Source organism: Nuphar pumila, chromosome 13, assembly GCF_984573655.1.
Source record: "Nuphar pumila chromosome 13, dmNupPumi1.hap1.1, whole genome shotgun sequence".
Classification (NCBI taxonomy): Eukaryota; Viridiplantae; Streptophyta; class Magnoliopsida; order Nymphaeales; family Nymphaeaceae; genus Nuphar; species Nuphar pumila.
Window position 1 is genome coordinate 2,238,920 of NC_143261.1, and position 17,914 is coordinate 2,256,833.

The 17,914-nt window shown below is 37.6% G+C and overlaps 2 protein-coding genes across 2 annotated transcripts; both read right to left on the bottom strand.

Annotated features, from left to right (window-relative positions):
- Positions 1–599: 599 nt before the first annotated feature.
- LOC149817483 (GDSL esterase/lipase At5g45910-like) lies at positions 600–4,067 on the bottom strand. The gene is made up of 5 exons (XM_089985412.1): positions 3,800–4,067; positions 2,926–3,144; positions 2,024–2,172; positions 1,202–1,478; positions 600–829 (listed from the first exon to the last, which is right to left on the bottom strand). The coding sequence occupies exons 1-5, from the start codon at positions 4,065–4,067 to the stop codon at positions 600–602; spliced, it is 1,143 nt and encodes a 380-aa protein (XP_089841538.1).
- Positions 4,068–14,113: 10,046 nt separating this feature from the next.
- Positions 14,114–17,581, bottom strand: LOC149817484 (GDSL esterase/lipase At5g45910-like). The gene is made up of 5 exons (XM_089985413.1): positions 17,314–17,581; positions 16,440–16,658; positions 15,538–15,686; positions 14,716–14,992; positions 14,114–14,343 (listed from the first exon to the last, which is right to left on the bottom strand). Exons 1-5 carry the CDS (start codon positions 17,579–17,581, stop codon positions 14,114–14,116), a joined length of 1,143 nt encoding a protein of 380 aa, XP_089841539.1.
- Positions 17,582–17,914: the final 333 nt, after the last annotated feature.

A 17,914-nucleotide genomic window follows, 5' to 3' on the forward strand; every position in this document is an offset into this window, starting at 1 on the left:
TTGGAAGCTGATGCTTGAAATCCAACACACAAAATAGGCCTCTCCGTGTTCTGTCGGTTATGTTCCATCAAATCTTGGACAAACAATCAAGCACACCCTTAAGGTCCAACTATTTGTCATCACCACCACTCCCAATGAGATATGTTTATATGCTTTTCTTTAGATAGTCCAAGGGAAAAAAATCCCATGACCTACCGCAAATTCTTTTTTTTTTTTTTTTTGTGGGGTGGGGCAGTTGGAAATTTGAGGTGCCATCAACCCCAAATTCTTTTTTTTGTTTTTGTTTTTGTATTTGTGTGCTTTTTAGCATTCAAGAAAAACAACAAGAATGAACAAACAAAAAATAAATCTGGAAGGAATTTAAATAGAAAAGAACATTATATATGCAACCTTGAACAATCAGGTAAATAATAATTTCATCAGTTCTTTATAAGATGTATACTTCCATGCATGTCCTTGGACCAAAAAAAAGTAAGACCTTTCCTTGGACTATTCTATTCCTGAGGGATCCAATCACCAGCTGTTGAGAAACAATTGAGAGTTAAATGAAATAAAAAAAATACTACTGAAGGGATTGAATGGTTGAGAGCCTTGATTAATTAATAGCAATATTCTAGGGGTAATCTCAGAGTGGGGTAAGTGAAGAATCCATTGATGAATCCACTAGCCATCCACTGGTAGGCCTTCTCAGTGAGATGAATGCCATCCCAATTCACATGTTTGGATGGATCACCGCATACATCGATCCCTGGCTGTCCACAGGTGGCCCCAAGGTTGAAGTTGTATGGCTCTCCCTTACCACAGCAAGCTCTCAGAGCACTCTCAAATCCTGAAAATTACACATGAAGAAAAGCAAACACAAACATTAGTTACCAATTTATTTTGGTTTAGAAAAAAAAAACTGGAGGTTGGATCATTGGATACGATGTTAACAAATCCCAATCGAATCGAATCGAATCGGATAGAACCTGCCCTTTTTTATTCGATGCAGGGGTGCTCTATTAAAAAAAAAAATGAATTTTTTAATAGATTGATTCAAAACAATTCGATTTGATTCTATTCAGACTAATTTGACCTTTTTCTTGGGAAAATCCATTCGATTCAAAAACCAATTCAGACCAATTTATATATATATCATTTTTTTGTTCTTGTCAGAAACTGATAAATCAAACAGGTAAATTTAATTGAGTCATTGGCATACCAAACTGGCTGGGGTTTCTGAAAAAACCCATAGCAGCATCGTAGTAATCAGCATAAATGATCTTTGCATGTGGGTGTTGCTCCCTTAGCCTTTGGAGGGCAACTTGCAGATGAGAATTGTGGTAGACTGCAAAGTCGTTGTAGCTCTTGAGGCAACCGATCTGAGGGTCATAAACCGACGCATTTTGCGACCCGAAAGCCGTCAGGTAACTTGTCGAACAGCCGATGGGAAGGTTCCCCGGAATCATCAGCTCCACTGCTCCATGTTTTACCAGTCTCTGCATTTCATTAGGTTAGTTCAGTAGTCAAAGGCTTGAAAGGTTCGAAGTCGAACCAAGTTGGGCCAGTTCCAGTTAGTTGCATAGACCTTTGCCAGAGTATGTTTGTTTTTTTTTACGATGAGGAACCCTCGCCGAAGTGAGAAAAATCTCGTGTGAGCCCTACGACTAATTATACCCTGCCTTACTTGGCCCACGTCTGAAAGCTTCAGACACACCCATGCACCAGCGGGGTTTGATCCGGTGGCTTCATCTCAGCACCCCTCACAACCACCCCACTGACCATGCAGTCGACCGCTGCCGTGATATAGGCCTTAACCAGAGTCATAAAAACAATTCTAGTGGGTTGTTGTTGTTGTTGTTCATTTCCCTAAATCAAGAACTTTCTAGTTTATCAAGGTTCTTAGGAAATACCAATATCCGTGAAATTCTGGATGTTGGTGGTAATGAAAAGGTACTATAAATCCTTCAAAATTTCTAAATGGAGATAAGAAATGTAAAAAGGTAAAAAAAGTAGCAAAGTGTGAAAAATGTTAAAAACTCACATTCACAGCATCTGCAATGGTGTTCACTACATCATGCACGTAAGCCTTGACCTCATCAATGCTCTTCCCTTGAAAGAAGGCGTAATTGTAGTCGTTCCCTCCAATCTCTCCAACGAGAAATAGTGATGACTTGAGAAAGTGGTGGCACTCTGTTATCACATACCCCAAATGAGAAACAAAGAAGTTTTTAGTTTAATTTTGATGCATTCAATCATAACTAAGGTTGTCAATAGGTTGGGTTTGGTTCAGACCCACGTGGAACCAGACCTAGACTTGATTTGAGATACTGGTACCGATCAAGTTCAGACCCAGGTCCAACAAGACCCAAAAAACATAAGAGAAACCATACTTGAATCGTATATGGATTACATGAACCAGACCCGAACCATACCTGGTAAAATAAAATAAAAAAAAAAAAAATTTATCCTTTTTAATTGAAAATTTGTGAATCTTTTTCGAAACTTGGGTCGGGCCTAGGTCTTACGAAATTTCACAAACCATACCTGGCTCCATGTATTAATCAGTCCCTTTGGGTCTTACCGTCGGACCTTCTTATTTAGGTTGAACCCATTGATACCCCTAATCATAACCACCATGTCTAATCCAATTCATTTATATACATATGGCATAAGATTCTTTTTTCGGCTTTGTAGCCACAATGACAGGCCTTCGGTTGGTAAAACCATTAAGATCCCCCCCTGCCCACCAGGGAGTACACCCCGCTCTGACCTGACCTTGCAGCAAGAGATGCCCCCTGTTGGTTTCGAACCCTTGACATGATCCCGTCAATTACTTGTTGAAGTTACCTACCAGATGAGCAGAGCTCTTGTGGGCTTTTGTTTTTATTTTTCTTTTCATCTGTTGTGGGAAGAATAGAAAACAAGATTTTATATGTTGGTTACCTGCTTTTGAAGAGCATAGTGAAGGTAGAAGCCTGTCGAACCAGCCGAGTTGGACGTTTAGTGAGTTGTTGGTCCATAGTTGATTGATGTTCTTGCTCTCAAAGTATGAAACATCAAGTGTTGTAGCTCCTGCTACAGCAAAATTGACTCCATTGGTGTATTCTTTGCCCTCAGGATCAGCCAGATATGGAGGAAGAAGAGGAAGACCGAATGCCTCGGCTGAAAAGGTATTAGAAATTAGTCATAAGATTGCTGAACATAGCAAATCATAACATAGTTACTGTGACTAGATGACTCAATGCTAGATACAAGTGTATATATAGTCCTTAAATGAAACTCACACACTTATATTCATGCAAAACATGATCGAGGTCTAAATCATACGGGAGTGAAATTGGCCCCACAATCACACTAAAATCACAGAGTTCAAAGCCTTATCAGGTCATGAAGTCCACCCTGATTCAAATACTCTACTAATTAAGTAGTTCTATTTCGCTACTGTGGCCTTCACACCAGTAACTCAGACAACAAACTCATTCAGCCATATATAGTGACTATAATTGAACACTGATCATGGCATGCCTAAATTAATCTTGAATCGATAGTTTGCCCCGAGAATCGGCAAAGCACGATCCTAATCCAATGGCAGCCAACCTGATCCTACCTGGTTCTTGGATTCAACTTAGATATGTAAGCAAATTCAGGCTAATTAAGAGTCAGAGTAGATGCCACTGTTATCACGTCCAAGACCAGTAGTATATTAATGCATGACTCTGTGAACCACCTTGGCAACAAATGGAAGCAACTTTCACCATATTCTTTTAAAAGCGAGAAAGACTATATATGGAAGTAGAGAAGCACAAAAAGACAATACCTATGAAGTCGACGATCAATCTTCCATTGGAGCATCGGCCTGTGGGGTGCCCAAAGAAGGTTTCTCCATAGGGGAGGTTGGCTATGACCGAAAACCCACTAGGCCTGGAGTGTAGCAGGTTTCCGGTGTCGGCAAGCGAGTCCCCGAAGCTAAAGATGGAGGTGTAGCAATCTGAATGTGAAACAGCTGCAGGAACAAAGAACATGCAGGCTGCCAAAACAGTCATATGAGAAAGCACCATTACTCCTGAACCAGAAGAAGAAGCCATGGCGAGCGAGAGAGAGAGAGAGAGAGGTTTAAGTGAATTCAAGAGGGGTTAGATGGTCGTTATATATAGCGAGCAGTGTTCTATTTGTAGCAGGCTTTGGGTGCCCACGCATGTTTAGCGTTATAGTTGAACTGTAGCTTTTGTGGTGGTGTGATTACGTACGTAATTATGTTCATGGAATTAAACTGAAATCTTCGGCCATGCTTCTTTAAACAAAATTCTTCATTTCATGGTGAGTTTGAAAATTAAGTCCTTGAACGTATGCTGCCACCTGTAAATCCATGAAAAAATTTTACACTAAAATCTCCTTTATGCTATTTTAAAGCCCATTAAGTTTTATAAAACCGGCAGTCACATGATGGACCTTGATTTTGGGGTGTTACTGAATTTAAGTGATGATACTTGATAGGACTCGTAGTTCTACTCCATTTACCCTTCTACAAGATTGAGGACCAAATAACTGGACTTTAGATGGAAAAAAGAATCCCAGAAGATAACCAACTCTTCCATCCTTATCAACCAGAGATGGTGAGACTTGAGGATTGCACAAATTTTATGTAATATGGACTCTTGAAACCAATATTCTTCGGTTGACAGTTCTAATCCCAATATGGATATATATCCATGGTGTCAATAGGCAAGGTTTACTTCACTAATTATATGGACCTTTAATTGGGACTACAACTCTAGAAAACATGGCTGTCCAAGGGATCAAGATCTCAACATGAGTCTTGAAGAGCTGTCTCACTAGGGTTGCAAACATATAGTGACCAATATTGGCGTTTCTTTGAAGAAAAAAAAATGTGAGATTTTGGCTGGCCAATATTTAATTTCCAATAAAAATGCCAGAATTTATTTTTAATTTTTCTTTGTAAAAATAATTACAATATTTTATTGTACATGTTTTTCCATTTTCTTCCCAAAAAAAGAATCAATTTTTCACGAGAATTTGGCTGCCAATATTTACCCAAAAAATGTTTTGTCACTATGGTTGCAAATCGTTAGGTCAGTCTGAGGCTGAAGACTACCCAGTTCCAGAACTAATTTTTTTTTTGAGCAAGTCCACTTCCAGATCCAGTTCTAAATTGCAGAACTATAAGTGGCAGAGGGCTTGGGGAGAAGGTGCTGAACCCTTCATCCAAGGTTCGACTCCCACCGGTATGGCAGAGGGCCTGAGGGACAAATGTTGTATATCTATTTAATGTACGTAGAAGTTCCTCGTGATATCATCGTTTGTGGCTGATGGAACATTTGTATGTTGTATATCTGAAAGACTTGTGTCTCCCAAACAGGCAACATGTTGCTACGTTTTATGAAAACTGATTCGATGTCGTACATTGTTTCATTGTTTCATGCCAAAACTTTGTAAAGGTATTAAGATATTATGGGACCGGAAAGACACAGGGTTATGGATTTGTCAGTTTCTCCGATCCTTCGCGATGAAAGAAATGAATGGTTCTCTCTCTCTGTCTCTCTTTCTATATATATATATATATATATATATATATATATATATATATATATATATATATATATATATATATATATATACATATATATATTTATATATTTATTTATATATATATATATAGAGAGAGAGATATGGATTTGTCAGTTTCGGCTTTTTAGAGCAGACCGAGGCAAAGTTTGGGTGCGACTTAGACCAAAACGTGTCAGTCTAGGTCGTCCCCAGACCAATTTTGCATTCAAAAAAAATGTGTGGTCGGTTCAGCCTGGGTGCGACCTAGACCGAACTGAAACGAGTCGGTCTGGGTCGCACCCAGACCAAGATCGATCCAGATAGAAAAAAAAGAGTTTGTTGGTTGAACCGGTTCAGAACAAATCGGGTCTCGCCGAACCGGTTTATATGGGTCGATTCAGACCAAACTGGTTCTTGAGGAATTGGTCTAAACCGAATTGGGTCTGAATCGAACCGGTTTGGATAAACCCGAGTCAAGCCAAACTGGTTCAGTCTAACTGGATCTGGGTTCTTAGTTCAGATTCAGTTTGATTCAGACCTATTCTGGATCCAGATTGATTACTCTAGATCTGATTGGATCACTCTTGGATCCATATCAGAACTAGGTCTAGATTAGACCGTTCTGGATCCAGTGAGAGTGTATGAATCCAGTCAGAGTGTTCTGGATCCGGTTAGATTGTCTAGGATCTAGTTAGATTATTCTATATCCAGTCAAACTGTTATGTATTTAGATAAGTAATGAATCTAGATCCAATCTGACAGGGTCAGATCCAGATCATAAATAGATTCGGATCGGGTTGTGAGATAGTCTTGAATTATAAATAGATGTGAAATGACCATAATACCCTTTTAGGTACCCGAGATCCATTTTGGTAAAATAGGCATAACTTTGCACCCCAAACTCAAAATTGAGCGAGGTTTGGTGCATTGGACTCGTATTGAAGAAATGAATCTACTTGTCTAATAGTGTTGATTAAACTAGTGACACAAAATTTCAGGTTTTGTGAGTCAATTTAGGAGAAATATTTTGGTAAATCTGCAAGAAGTTTTGTACATTAATACAAATATGTTGGTGTAATGATCATATCATACTGTTTGAGCACCTTGAGACTCGATTGCGGTAAAAGTATAGTGTTCACACTTGAGTTAAGAGATACAACAACAACAACAACAACAACTACGCCTTCATCCCAAAACAATTGGGGTCAGCGATATGAACCAAAAAAGAAATTCATTTTGGGTCTTCCACATGAATCATTTTCCTCCAATCATTTCTATCCAACGCCATGTCCTCGGTGAGGTTCAAAGCATTCATATCCTTTCCTATCATCTCCATCCAAGTCTTCCTAGGCCTACCCCGACCTCTTTTAACTAATATATTTTCCCATTTCTCCAACCTTCTAACTGGAGCATCATTAGGCCTTCGCCGAATATGTCCAAACCACCGTAAACGATTCTCTCGCATCTTATTTTCAATGGGTGCAACACCTACCTTCTTACGTATCTCTTCGTTCCGAATCTTATCTTTTATTGTATTTCCACACATCCATCTAAGCATCCGCATCTCAGCTACACTCATTTTTTGAATATGATGTCTCTTGGCAGCCCAACATTCCGTACCATATAGTAAAGCGGGTCTAATAGTCGTCCTATAAAACTTTCCCTTCAACCGCAATGGCATTCTACGATCGCACAGCACTCCAGTAGCACTTTTCCATTTCATCCACCCAACCTTTATCCTATGATTTACATCTCCATCAATTTCTCCATACTTTTGAATGATGGATCCCAAATATTTGAAATAATCATTCACCGGTATATCTTGCTCACCAAGCTTCACTACACTCCCATCCCTACTTCGTTGCTTACTAAACCGACATTCCATATATTCAGTCTTACTCTTACTCAACTTAAAACCTCTAGCTTCCAATGTCTGTCTCCATAATTCTAACTTAGCATTAACCCCAGCTCTAGACTCATCAATCAAAACAATATCATCAGCAAACAACATACACCACGGTACATTTTCTTGAATTGATCTCGTAAGCTCATCCATCACTATCGCAAATAGGAAAGGGCTTAAAGCAGATCCTTGATGTAACCCAACCGTTATCGGAAAATTGGTTGTCACCCCTCCACAAGTGCGGACATTGGTTACTACTCCTACATACATATCTTTAATTATACTAATGTACTTGAGAGAAACACCTTTCTTCATCATTGTCCACCAGAGAACGTCCCTAGGTACTCTATCGTATGCCTTCTCTAAATCAATAAAAACCATATGCAAATCTTTGTTCCTCTCTCTATATCTTTCAATAAGTTGTCTAAGAAGATGTATAGCTTCCATAGTTGATCTTCCAGGCATAAAACCAAATTGATTCTCCGATATCATGACAACCTTCCTCAACCTAGACTCAATCACCCTCTCCCAAAGTTTCATAGTATGACTCATGAGTTTTATACCACGATAGTTTGTGCAATCTTGTATACCACGATAGTTTGTGCAAACTTGAGTTAAGAGATATTATAAGTAATTTTAGATGTGAATATGTTGGGTTATGATTCGGCCAGCCAGCGCACAAATAAAAACAACAATAGCAAGTTACTGATAAAACAATGCAAAAGAAATGCAGAGGCAGGATTACCTGATGCCGCCATTGATGAACTGGATGATGGCTGATGATCGACGCTGGTGCAGGGGAAGCTATTGGTTGTGGCTGAACAGGAGAAAACTTCTCCTTAGCCGGACTGCTGCACTCCACGAGCGCAGGCTGCTGGATGCAGGCGGTGGGCAGGATCTGTTCCCTCACCGGATGGAAAAACACTGAATGGAGAGGTAAGATATCCAACTGATTTCCTCTCTCATTTTTCTGTTTTTCACCCTGTGTTTTCACACGTCTTTGAGGGTTGCTCATGATACCTCTTTTATAGGCACAAAGTGGGAACCGTTTGTGTAACCCTTCTCCCTTATTCTGTGCAAGTTTATCGGAAGAAGCATCTTCTGTGGGGGGTATCCACATCGTGGGTAACCACCCCCACTAGCTGGTGGTTTATACCAATATTCTCTCACTTGTTTCGACGATAAACCCTTAACCAAAAAACTTTATGGGAATAACTTGATGAATAGATTGGCCTTTATGATCTATTATGTAGATCCTTAGTTGAATCTCTAATCCTTATGAGATTAACAACAAACAAGTAATAACGAGAATCAATGAAATGAATGTGATCACTTTATTTTTATATGTATATATAAAAAAAGTTTAACAACCCTATCCTCAATACATGTTCGGAACATAATCCTGGTGCTAGCCCTTTAATAAGAGGATCAACAATTATCTCTTTGGTACCAATATTAACAATATGCACTAGATGATTCTTTGTCCTTTCTTTAACAACAAAGTACCTTAATTTCATATGTGTACATGTTGTAATACTTTTATTATTATTCGAAAAGGACATCGCAACTTCATTATCAGAGTAGACCTTCAGTGGCTTCTCAATGAAATCGACCACCTTTAACTGTGATATAAAGTTCTTCAACGATATGCCCTGCGAGGTAGTGTCGTACAATACTATGAATTTTGCCTTCATGGTGTGAGCAACAGTGGTCGTCTACTTTCCACTCCTACAAGACATCACGCTCCCAATAAGTAAGAAGATGTACCCAGTAGTAGACTTTCTACTATCAAGGCATCCTCCTAAGTCCGCATCCGAGTAGACAATGACCTCGAGGTGATCAACTTTATGATATATCAACATATAATCTTTTATCCCTTGCAAATGCCGCAAGACTTTCTTTGCAGCTTTCCAATAGGGTATGCCTTAGTTAGACTAAAATTGGCCAAGCACCCCTACTGCAAAAGAGATATCTGGACGATAACATGTCTAGTGTATTGTAAGTTGCCAACAACTTACGCATATGGATAAACACTCATATGTGTTTTGTCAATATCGTCTTGTGGACAATCCTTTAAGCTCAACTTGTCACCTTTTGATATGGGTGTTGAATTAGGAGAACAAGTCTCCATCCCATATCATTTTAACACCTTATTTATATAGGATCTTTAAGAGAGGCCTAGAAAATCTTTTGATCTATCTCGACGGATCTCAATGTCGAGTACATAAGCAGCCTCACCCATATCTTTCATATCAAAATATGATGCAAGAAACTGTTTTATCTCTGTAAGTAACTTTATATCGTTCGTTGCCAGCAAAATGTCATTCACATACAATATCAATATAATGAACTTACTCTCACTTTCCTTAAGGTATATACATTGATCAAAAATGTTTTCTATAAACCCTAACATCATAATGACTTGGGAAAATTTAATATACCACTGTCGGGAGGCCTCTTTAAGTTCATATATTGATTTGTTAAGCTTGCAAACCAAACGATCATCGTGAGAGAAACCAAGTGGTTGTTACATGTATACCTCTTTATTTAGATCCCTGTTGAGGAACACATTTTTTACATCCATCTGATATAGCTCCAAGTCATAATGAGCTACGAGGGCCAAAATTATTCTCATTGACTCTTTAGTTGAGACAGGAGAAAATGCCTCATTATAATCAATGCCCTCCATCTGGGTGAATCTTTTAGCAACTAATTTTGCCTTATGTCTCTCTATGTTACCTTTGGAGTCCTTCTTGGTCTTAAAGACTCATTTACACTCTACAGGTTTTACTCTCTTAGGTAACTCGACAAGATCCCATAGAGGTTATTTTTTTTTTGGGGTATTGAGATTGCTTACTCTCATAGAGGTTATTTTTTGTCTTAAACTAAATTGGCTTGCGGGATTAATCTTGACAAGTCCCGCATTACAAATAAAAAATTTTATGAGAAGTTGTGGGCTCAAACATGAAGGGTGATGATGGGATTTCGTTGGAAAATTCTACTCCCTATCTGGAGCTTGTGGGATCACTTATATATCTTAGTATCACACGACCAGACATATCTCATGTCGTGCATACTGTAAGTCAATTTCAACACAGCATAAGATATGCTTGGTCGTGTGATGCTAAGATGCATAAGGGATCTCACAAGTTGCCTATAGGGAGTAGGATTTTCCAAAGAAATCCCATCATCACCCTTCATTTTTCATGCCTTCACTTCAGTTCATATGAGTGTTGTACTTCGTATTATCAGATATATAAAGGCACAATAAACAAGGGAGTATTTTTTTCCTTAACTTCTAATTTAGAATTCATTGCATATACTGACTCTAATTAGGGAGGTTACCCAAATACGCGTCACTCCACCACTGGTTTTTGTATTTTTCTAGGTAAATCACAGATCTCATTGAAATGCAAGAAACAACAGAAGGTGTCTCTTGCATCAACAAAAATAGAATATCGAGTCATGGCCTCCATGACTATAGAAATTGTGTGGATTCATCAATTATTACAGGATATGGGAATATTGATCCAAGGACCTACAAGATTGTGTTGTGATAATAAAAGTGTAATTAATCTATATTGCTAAAAATCAGAGTTTTCAGAAGTCTACCAATTAAGCACATTAAGATGGACTACCACTATGTCAGAGAAGCCTACTTACAGAAAATCACAGACCTTCCTTATGTGACCTCAGAATGCCAGTTGGCAGACTTTTTCACAATGGCACTATGTTCTCCCAGATTTAATTTTCTCTTTGACAAACTTTCGGTCATCACGCCCTAAGTTTGAGATGGGGGGTGTTAAATTGTATCAATTCATGTATACAATTGATTAGTTCTTGATTAGGTTTAGGTTAGAATAATGTGTTTCAGGTTTTGTTTATTTCAATGTTCTTTAGATCAATTAAATAATGGTTTTCTTTATTAACCAATATATCTTCTTTTATTGCGTTATCGTTCTTTGTTAGAATAACTTAGATTAAAGTTAGGCATTTTCTTTTGTCAGTAAATAGTTAGTTTTATTTTATTTTATTTTCATAGATTACATTAGAAATAGCCAGTTTTATGCAATTATCATTTTTTTAAAGTATGCTTAGTTATCCGATTTTTGAATAGTGTGTTTCTCTTAGTTTTAATTCACGTTGAATTTTGTTTTTTTAGGGATTAGATTAGGGTTAATTTTGTAGTTAATGTTAGTATAGATTAGTTTGATTGAAGTTAATTAGTTTAATTAGTCGTTAAAATTAGTTAGCCGATCTTCATGATCTTTGCAATTTGCGGTTTTTCTTAATATCTAACATTGTTTTAGTTTTATGCATTGCATGTGGTTGTAGCTTAGGATAGTTTTAAATTATTTACTTTAGTTTAAATCACGTTGGATTCATGTTATATGCTTTAGAGTATTAAGTTTTGTTTATCATGCATAGTTAGTTAGAATTAGTCTAGCCGATTTTTATTTAATTATTTTATTTGATTTTCAGCATAGCCTAGGTTACTTTTATATTTCAATTTTATTTATTCGGTTACATTCATAAACAGTACAACATATAGTGTTAGTTAGTTTCGTTTAGGTTTTTTTAGTTAGTTCTTGATTTCTTGAATTAGTTAAGCTTAGTTGTTCATTAGTTCTTGAATTAATTAGTTAGGTAGTTTTGCTATTTCGTCTTTTAGTGTAAATTAGTTCACAGTTGGTTCGTGTTAATTAGTTCATGTTTTTGTGCTTTTTTTGCATATTTGCTTTTGATTTTCTCATAGATTTCTTTTTCTGCTGTGTGTTTTCTTTTTGTGTCTTGCAGAAAAGTCTTGGAACGTGTGGTGAAACCTTTTTTGTATTCTCGAGGTACCCTCTGGGGTCTACTCAGGCCCTCAAAAATGCTCTCAGAGAGTTCTCAGAAAAGCAAAAGTTCAAGAAAGCAAGCATTACCTAAAGAGAGAAGGACAAAGGGAAGCAAATCAATCAAGAAGGTTCTAAAAGCTTCAAGCACTGAAGACACTTTTGCTTTTATTTTTAGAATAGGCGTTATTTTATTCAATTCAATTTATTTGGGGTTGTAATAAGACACTTTATTATTTGTTTAAGAATTCTGCATGGACAATACTCTCTTGTTTATTTATTAAATTATTTTTTTCATTTTGGCAATAAAGAATAGTTTAGATTGTGTGTTGAATACGAAGTATTTTCCGTTCTTTGAGTTTGACCCGAATTTCACCACTCGTGCGAGCCGGTTTTTATTATTTTGTGTCTGGCTTTGACACTTGTTTTCATTAAAAATATTATTTTAAAAAACTCATTTTCATAAAACTCACACCACTTATGCTCATCTTATTCTTAGGTTACTTTGACACCGCAAAATATCATTTTTCAAAAACAATTTGAAATTTTTTCATAAATCTTGTATTTTTTGGCAAAATTTTAGCAATAAAAAATAAATTTAAAATGTAAAAAATAAATTTTATAAGAAAATATGAATACAAATTAGTTAAAAATAAACACATGGTTTTTTCATTATAAATAGTCATTTAAAGCATAAATATCACATTTAAATCATGATATTTATGTTTTTTCCTTAAATCTCATTATATTTTGAAAATCTCACAAGAAATTACCGTTTTAAACTTTCAAGCAATTTCTTGAAAATATTATATTAGTCACTATGATTAATTGAAGGCAAGGAATTGAGCAAATTTCAATTAGGTGCGAATTATTTAGCATTGATTCCAAAAAGTACCTCACATTCTTCAAATTTACTAATATGAGCCTCTCTTTTTTTTTTTGAAAAAAAAGTCAAACAAATACATGAGGTTAACCTCTTCCGTATTTGAAATTACTATTCTTTTGAGTTTTCTATATTAACCTTTACAATTCAAAAACACTTATCTACCCTCGTAGAAAAGGGAACGACAGGTGTTTTAAACAATTGAGGGTATTAATCTCATTTGACTCAATCGACTGATCAGATCTAAACTGGGTTTAACGGTCAATGATGAGAATAGGCCCCTCTTTGGCATTTTTCAGAAACCAGAGCTTGAAGGCCATCATAAATAGTCAATCACTATTTAATCTTGGAAGCTGATGCTTGAAATCCAACACACAAAATAGGCCTCTCCGTGTTCTGTCGGTTATGTTCCATCAAATCTTGGACAAACAATCAAGCACACCCTTAAGGTCCAACTATTTGTCATCACCACCACTCCCAATGAGATATGTTTATATGCTTTTCTTTAGATAGTCCAAGGGAAAAAAATCCCATGACCTACCGCAAATTCTTTTTTTTTTTTTTTTTGTGGGGTGGGGCAGTTGGAAATTTGAGGTGCCATCAACCCCAAATTCTTTTTTTTGTTTTTGTTTTTGTATTTGTGTGCTTTTTAGCATTCAAGAAAAACAACAAGAATGAACAAACAAAAAATAAATCTGGAAGGAATTTAAATAGAAAAGAACATTATATATGCAACCTTGAACAATCAGGTAAATAATAATTTCATCAGTTCTTTATAAGATGTATACTTCCATGCATGTCCTTGGACCAAAAAAAAGTAAGACCTTTCCTTGGACTATTCTATTCCTGAGGGATCCAATCACCAGCTGTTGAGAAACAATTGAGAGTTAAATGAAATAAAAAAAATACTACTGAAGGGATTGAATGGTTGAGAGCCTTGATTAATTAATAGCAATATTCTAGGGGTAATCTCAGAGTGGGGTAAGTGAAGAATCCATTGATGAATCCACTAGCCATCCACTGGTAGGCCTTCTCAGTGAGATGAATGCCATCCCAATTCACATGTTTGGATGGATCACCGCATACATCGATCCCTGGCTGTCCACAGGTGGCCCCAAGGTTGAAGTTGTATGGCTCTCCCTTACCACAGCAAGCTCTCAGAGCACTCTCAAATCCTGAAAATTACACATGAAGAAAAGCAAACACAAACATTAGTTACCAATTTATTTTGGTTTAGAAAAAAAAAACTGGAGGTTGGATCATTGGATACGATGTTAACAAATCCCAATCGAATCGAATCGAATCGGATAGAACCTGCCCTTTTTTATTCGATGCAGGGGTGCTCTATTAAAAAAAAAAATGAATTTTTTAATAGATTGATTCAAAACAATTCGATTTGATTCTATTCAGACTAATTTGACCTTTTTCTTGGGAAAATCCATTCGATTCAAAAACCAATTCAGACCAATTTATATATATATCATTTTTTTGTTCTTGTCAGAAACTGATAAATCAAACAGGTAAATTTAATTGAGTCATTGGCATACCAAACTGGCTGGGGTTTCTGAAAAAACCCATAGCAGCATCGTAGTAATCAGCATAAATGATCTTTGCATGTGGGTGTTGCTCCCTTAGCCTTTGGAGGGCAACTTGCAGATGAGAATTGTGGTAGACTGCAAAGTCGTTGTAGCTCTTGAGGCAACCGATCTGAGGGTCATAAACCGACGCATTTTGCGACCCGAAAGCCGTCAGGTAACTTGTCGAACAGCCGATGGGAAGGTTCCCCGGAATCATCAGCTCCACTGCTCCATGTTTTACCAGTCTCTGCATTTCATTAGGTTAGTTCAGTAGTCAAAGGCTTGAAAGGTTCGAAGTCGAACCAAGTTGGGCCAGTTCCAGTTAGTTGCATAGACCTTTGCCAGAGTATGTTTGTTTTTTTTTACGATGAGGAACCCTCGCCGAAGTGAGAAAAATCTCGTGTGAGCCCTACGACTAATTATACCCTGCCTTACTTGGCCCACGTCTGAAAGCTTCAGACACACCCATGCACCAGCGGGGTTTGATCCGGTGGCTTCATCTCAGCACCCCTCACAACCACCCCACTGACCATGCAGTCGACCGCTGCCGTGATATAGGCCTTAACCAGAGTCATAAAAACAATTCTAGTGGGTTGTTGTTGTTGTTGTTCATTTCCCTAAATCAAGAACTTTCTAGTTTATCAAGGTTCTTAGGAAATACCAATATCCGTGAAATTCTGGATGTTGGTGGTAATGAAAAGGTACTATAAATCCTTCAAAATTTCTAAATGGAGATAAGAAATGTAAAAAGGTAAAAAAAGTAGCAAAGTGTGAAAAATGTTAAAAACTCACATTCACAGCATCTGCAATGGTGTTCACTACATCATGCACGTAAGCCTTGACCTCATCAATGCTCTTCCCTTGAAAGAAGGCGTAATTGTAGTCGTTCCCTCCAATCTCTCCAACGAGAAATAGTGATGACTTGAGAAAGTGGTGGCACTCTGTTATCACATACCCCAAATGAGAAACAAAGAAGTTTTTAGTTTAATTTTGATGCATTCAATCATAACTAAGGTTGTCAATAGGTTGGGTTTGGTTCAGACCCACGTGGAACCAGACCTAGACTTGATTTGAGATACTGGTACCGATCAAGTTCAGACCCAGGTCCAACAAGACCCAAAAAACATAAGAGAAACCATACTTGAATCGTATATGGATTACATGAACCAGACCCGAACCATACCTGGTAAAATAAAATAAAAAAAAAAAAAATTTATCCTTTTTAATTGAAAATTTGTGAATCTTTTTCGAAACTTGGGTCGGGCCTAGGTCTTACGAAATTTCACAAACCATACCTGGCTCCATGTATTAATCAGTCCCTTTGGGTCTTACCGTCGGACCTTCTTATTTAGGTTGAACCCATTGATACCCCTAATCATAACCACCATGTCTAATCCAATTCATTTATATACATATGGCATAAGATTCTTTTTTCGGCTTTGTAGCCACAATGACAGGCCTTCGGTTGGTAAAACCATTAAGATCCCCCCCTGCCCACCAGGGAGTACACCCCGCTCTGACCTGACCTTGCAGCAAGAGATGCCCCCTGTTGGTTTCGAACCCTTGACATGATCCCGTCAATTACTTGTTGAAGTTACCTACCAGATGAGCAGAGCTCTTGTGGGCTTTTGTTTTTATTTTTCTTTTCATCTGTTGTGGGAAGAATAGAAAACAAGATTTTATATGTTGGTTACCTGCTTTTGAAGAGCATAGTGAAGGTAGAAGCCTGTCGAACCAGCCGAGTTGGACGTTTAGTGAGTTGTTGGTCCATAGTTGATTGATGTTCTTGCTCTCAAAGTATGAAACATCAAGTGTTGTAGCTCCTGCTACAGCAAAATTGACTCCATTGGTGTATTCTTTGCCCTCAGGATCAGCCAGATATGGAGGAAGAAGAGGAAGACCGAATGCCTCGGCTGAAAAGGTATTAGAAATTAGTCATAAGATTGCTGAACATAGCAAATCATAACATAGTTACTGTGACTAGATGACTCAATGCTAGATACAAGTGTATATATAGTCCTTAAATGAAACTCACACACTTATATTCATGCAAAACATGATCGAGGTCTAAATCATACGGGAGTGAAATTGGCCCCACAATCACACTAAAATCACAGAGTTCAAAGCCTTATCAGGTCATGAAGTCCACCCTGATTCAAATACTCTACTAATTAAGTAGTTCTATTTCGCTACTGTGGCCTTCACACCAGTAACTCAGACAACAAACTCATTCAGCCATATATAGTGACTATAATTGAACACTGATCATGGCATGCCTAAATTAATCTTGAATCGATAGTTTGCCCCGAGAATCGGCAAAGCACGATCCTAATCCAATGGCAGCCAACCTGATCCTACCTGGTTCTTGGATTCAACTTAGATATGTAAGCAAATTCAGGCTAATTAAGAGTCAGAGTAGATGCCACTGTTATCACGTCCAAGACCAGTAGTATATTAATGCATGACTCTGTGAACCACCTTGGCAACAAATGGAAGCAACTTTCACCATATTCTTTTAAAAGCGAGAAAGACTATATATGGAAGTAGAGAAGCACAAAAAGACAATACCTATGAAGTCGACGATCAATCTTCCATTGGAGCATCGGCCTGTGGGGTGCCCAAAGAAGGTTTCTCCATAGGGGAGGTTGGCTATGACCGAAAACCCACTAGGCCTGGAGTGTAGCAGGTTTCCGGTGTCGGCAAGCGAGTCCCCGAAGCTAAAGATGGAGGTGTAGCAATCTGAATGTGAAACAGCTGCAGGAACAAAGAACATGCAGGCTGCCAAAACAGTCATATGAGAAAGCACCATTACTCCTGAACCAGAAGAAGAAGCCATGGCGAGCGAGAGAGAGAGAGAGAGAGGTTTAAGTGAATTCAAGAGGGGTTAGATGGTCGTTATATATAGCGAGCAGTGTTCTATTTGTAGCAGGCTTTGGGTGCCCACGCATGTTTAGCGTTATAGTTGAACTGTAGCTTTTGTGGTGGTGTGATTACGTACGTAATTATGTTCATGGAATTAAACTGAAATCTTCGGCCATGCTTCTTTAAACAAAATTCTTCATTTCATGGTGAGTTTGAAAATTAAGTCCTTGAACGTATGCTGCCACCTGTAAATCCATGAAAAAATTTTACACTAAAATCTCCTTTATGCTATTTTAAAGCCCATTAA

Excerpts from the sequence above, each read along its gene's own strand:
- LOC149817483 (XM_089985412.1), bottom strand. The coding sequence starts at position 4,067 with ATGGCTTCTTCTTCTGGTTCAGGAGTAATGGTGCTTTCTCATATGACT. Across the intron at positions 3,145-3,799 it reads ATTGATCGTCGACTTCATAG|CCGAGGCATTCGGTCTTCCT; the intron begins GTATTGTCTTTT and ends ATACCTTTTCAG. Across the intron at positions 1,479-2,023 it reads CCATTGCAGATGCTGTGAAT|AGACTGGTAAAACATGGAGC; the intron begins GTGAGTTTTTAA and ends AATGAAATGCAG.
- LOC149817484 (XM_089985413.1), bottom strand. The coding sequence starts at position 17,581 with ATGGCTTCTTCTTCTGGTTCAGGAGTAATGGTGCTTTCTCATATGACT. Across the intron at positions 14,993-15,537 it reads CCATTGCAGATGCTGTGAAT|AGACTGGTAAAACATGGAGC; the intron begins GTGAGTTTTTAA and ends AATGAAATGCAG. Across the intron at positions 14,344-14,715 it reads CAGAAACCCCAGCCAGTTTG|GATTTGAGAGTGCTCTGAGA; the intron begins GTATGCCAATGA and ends TGTAATTTTCAG.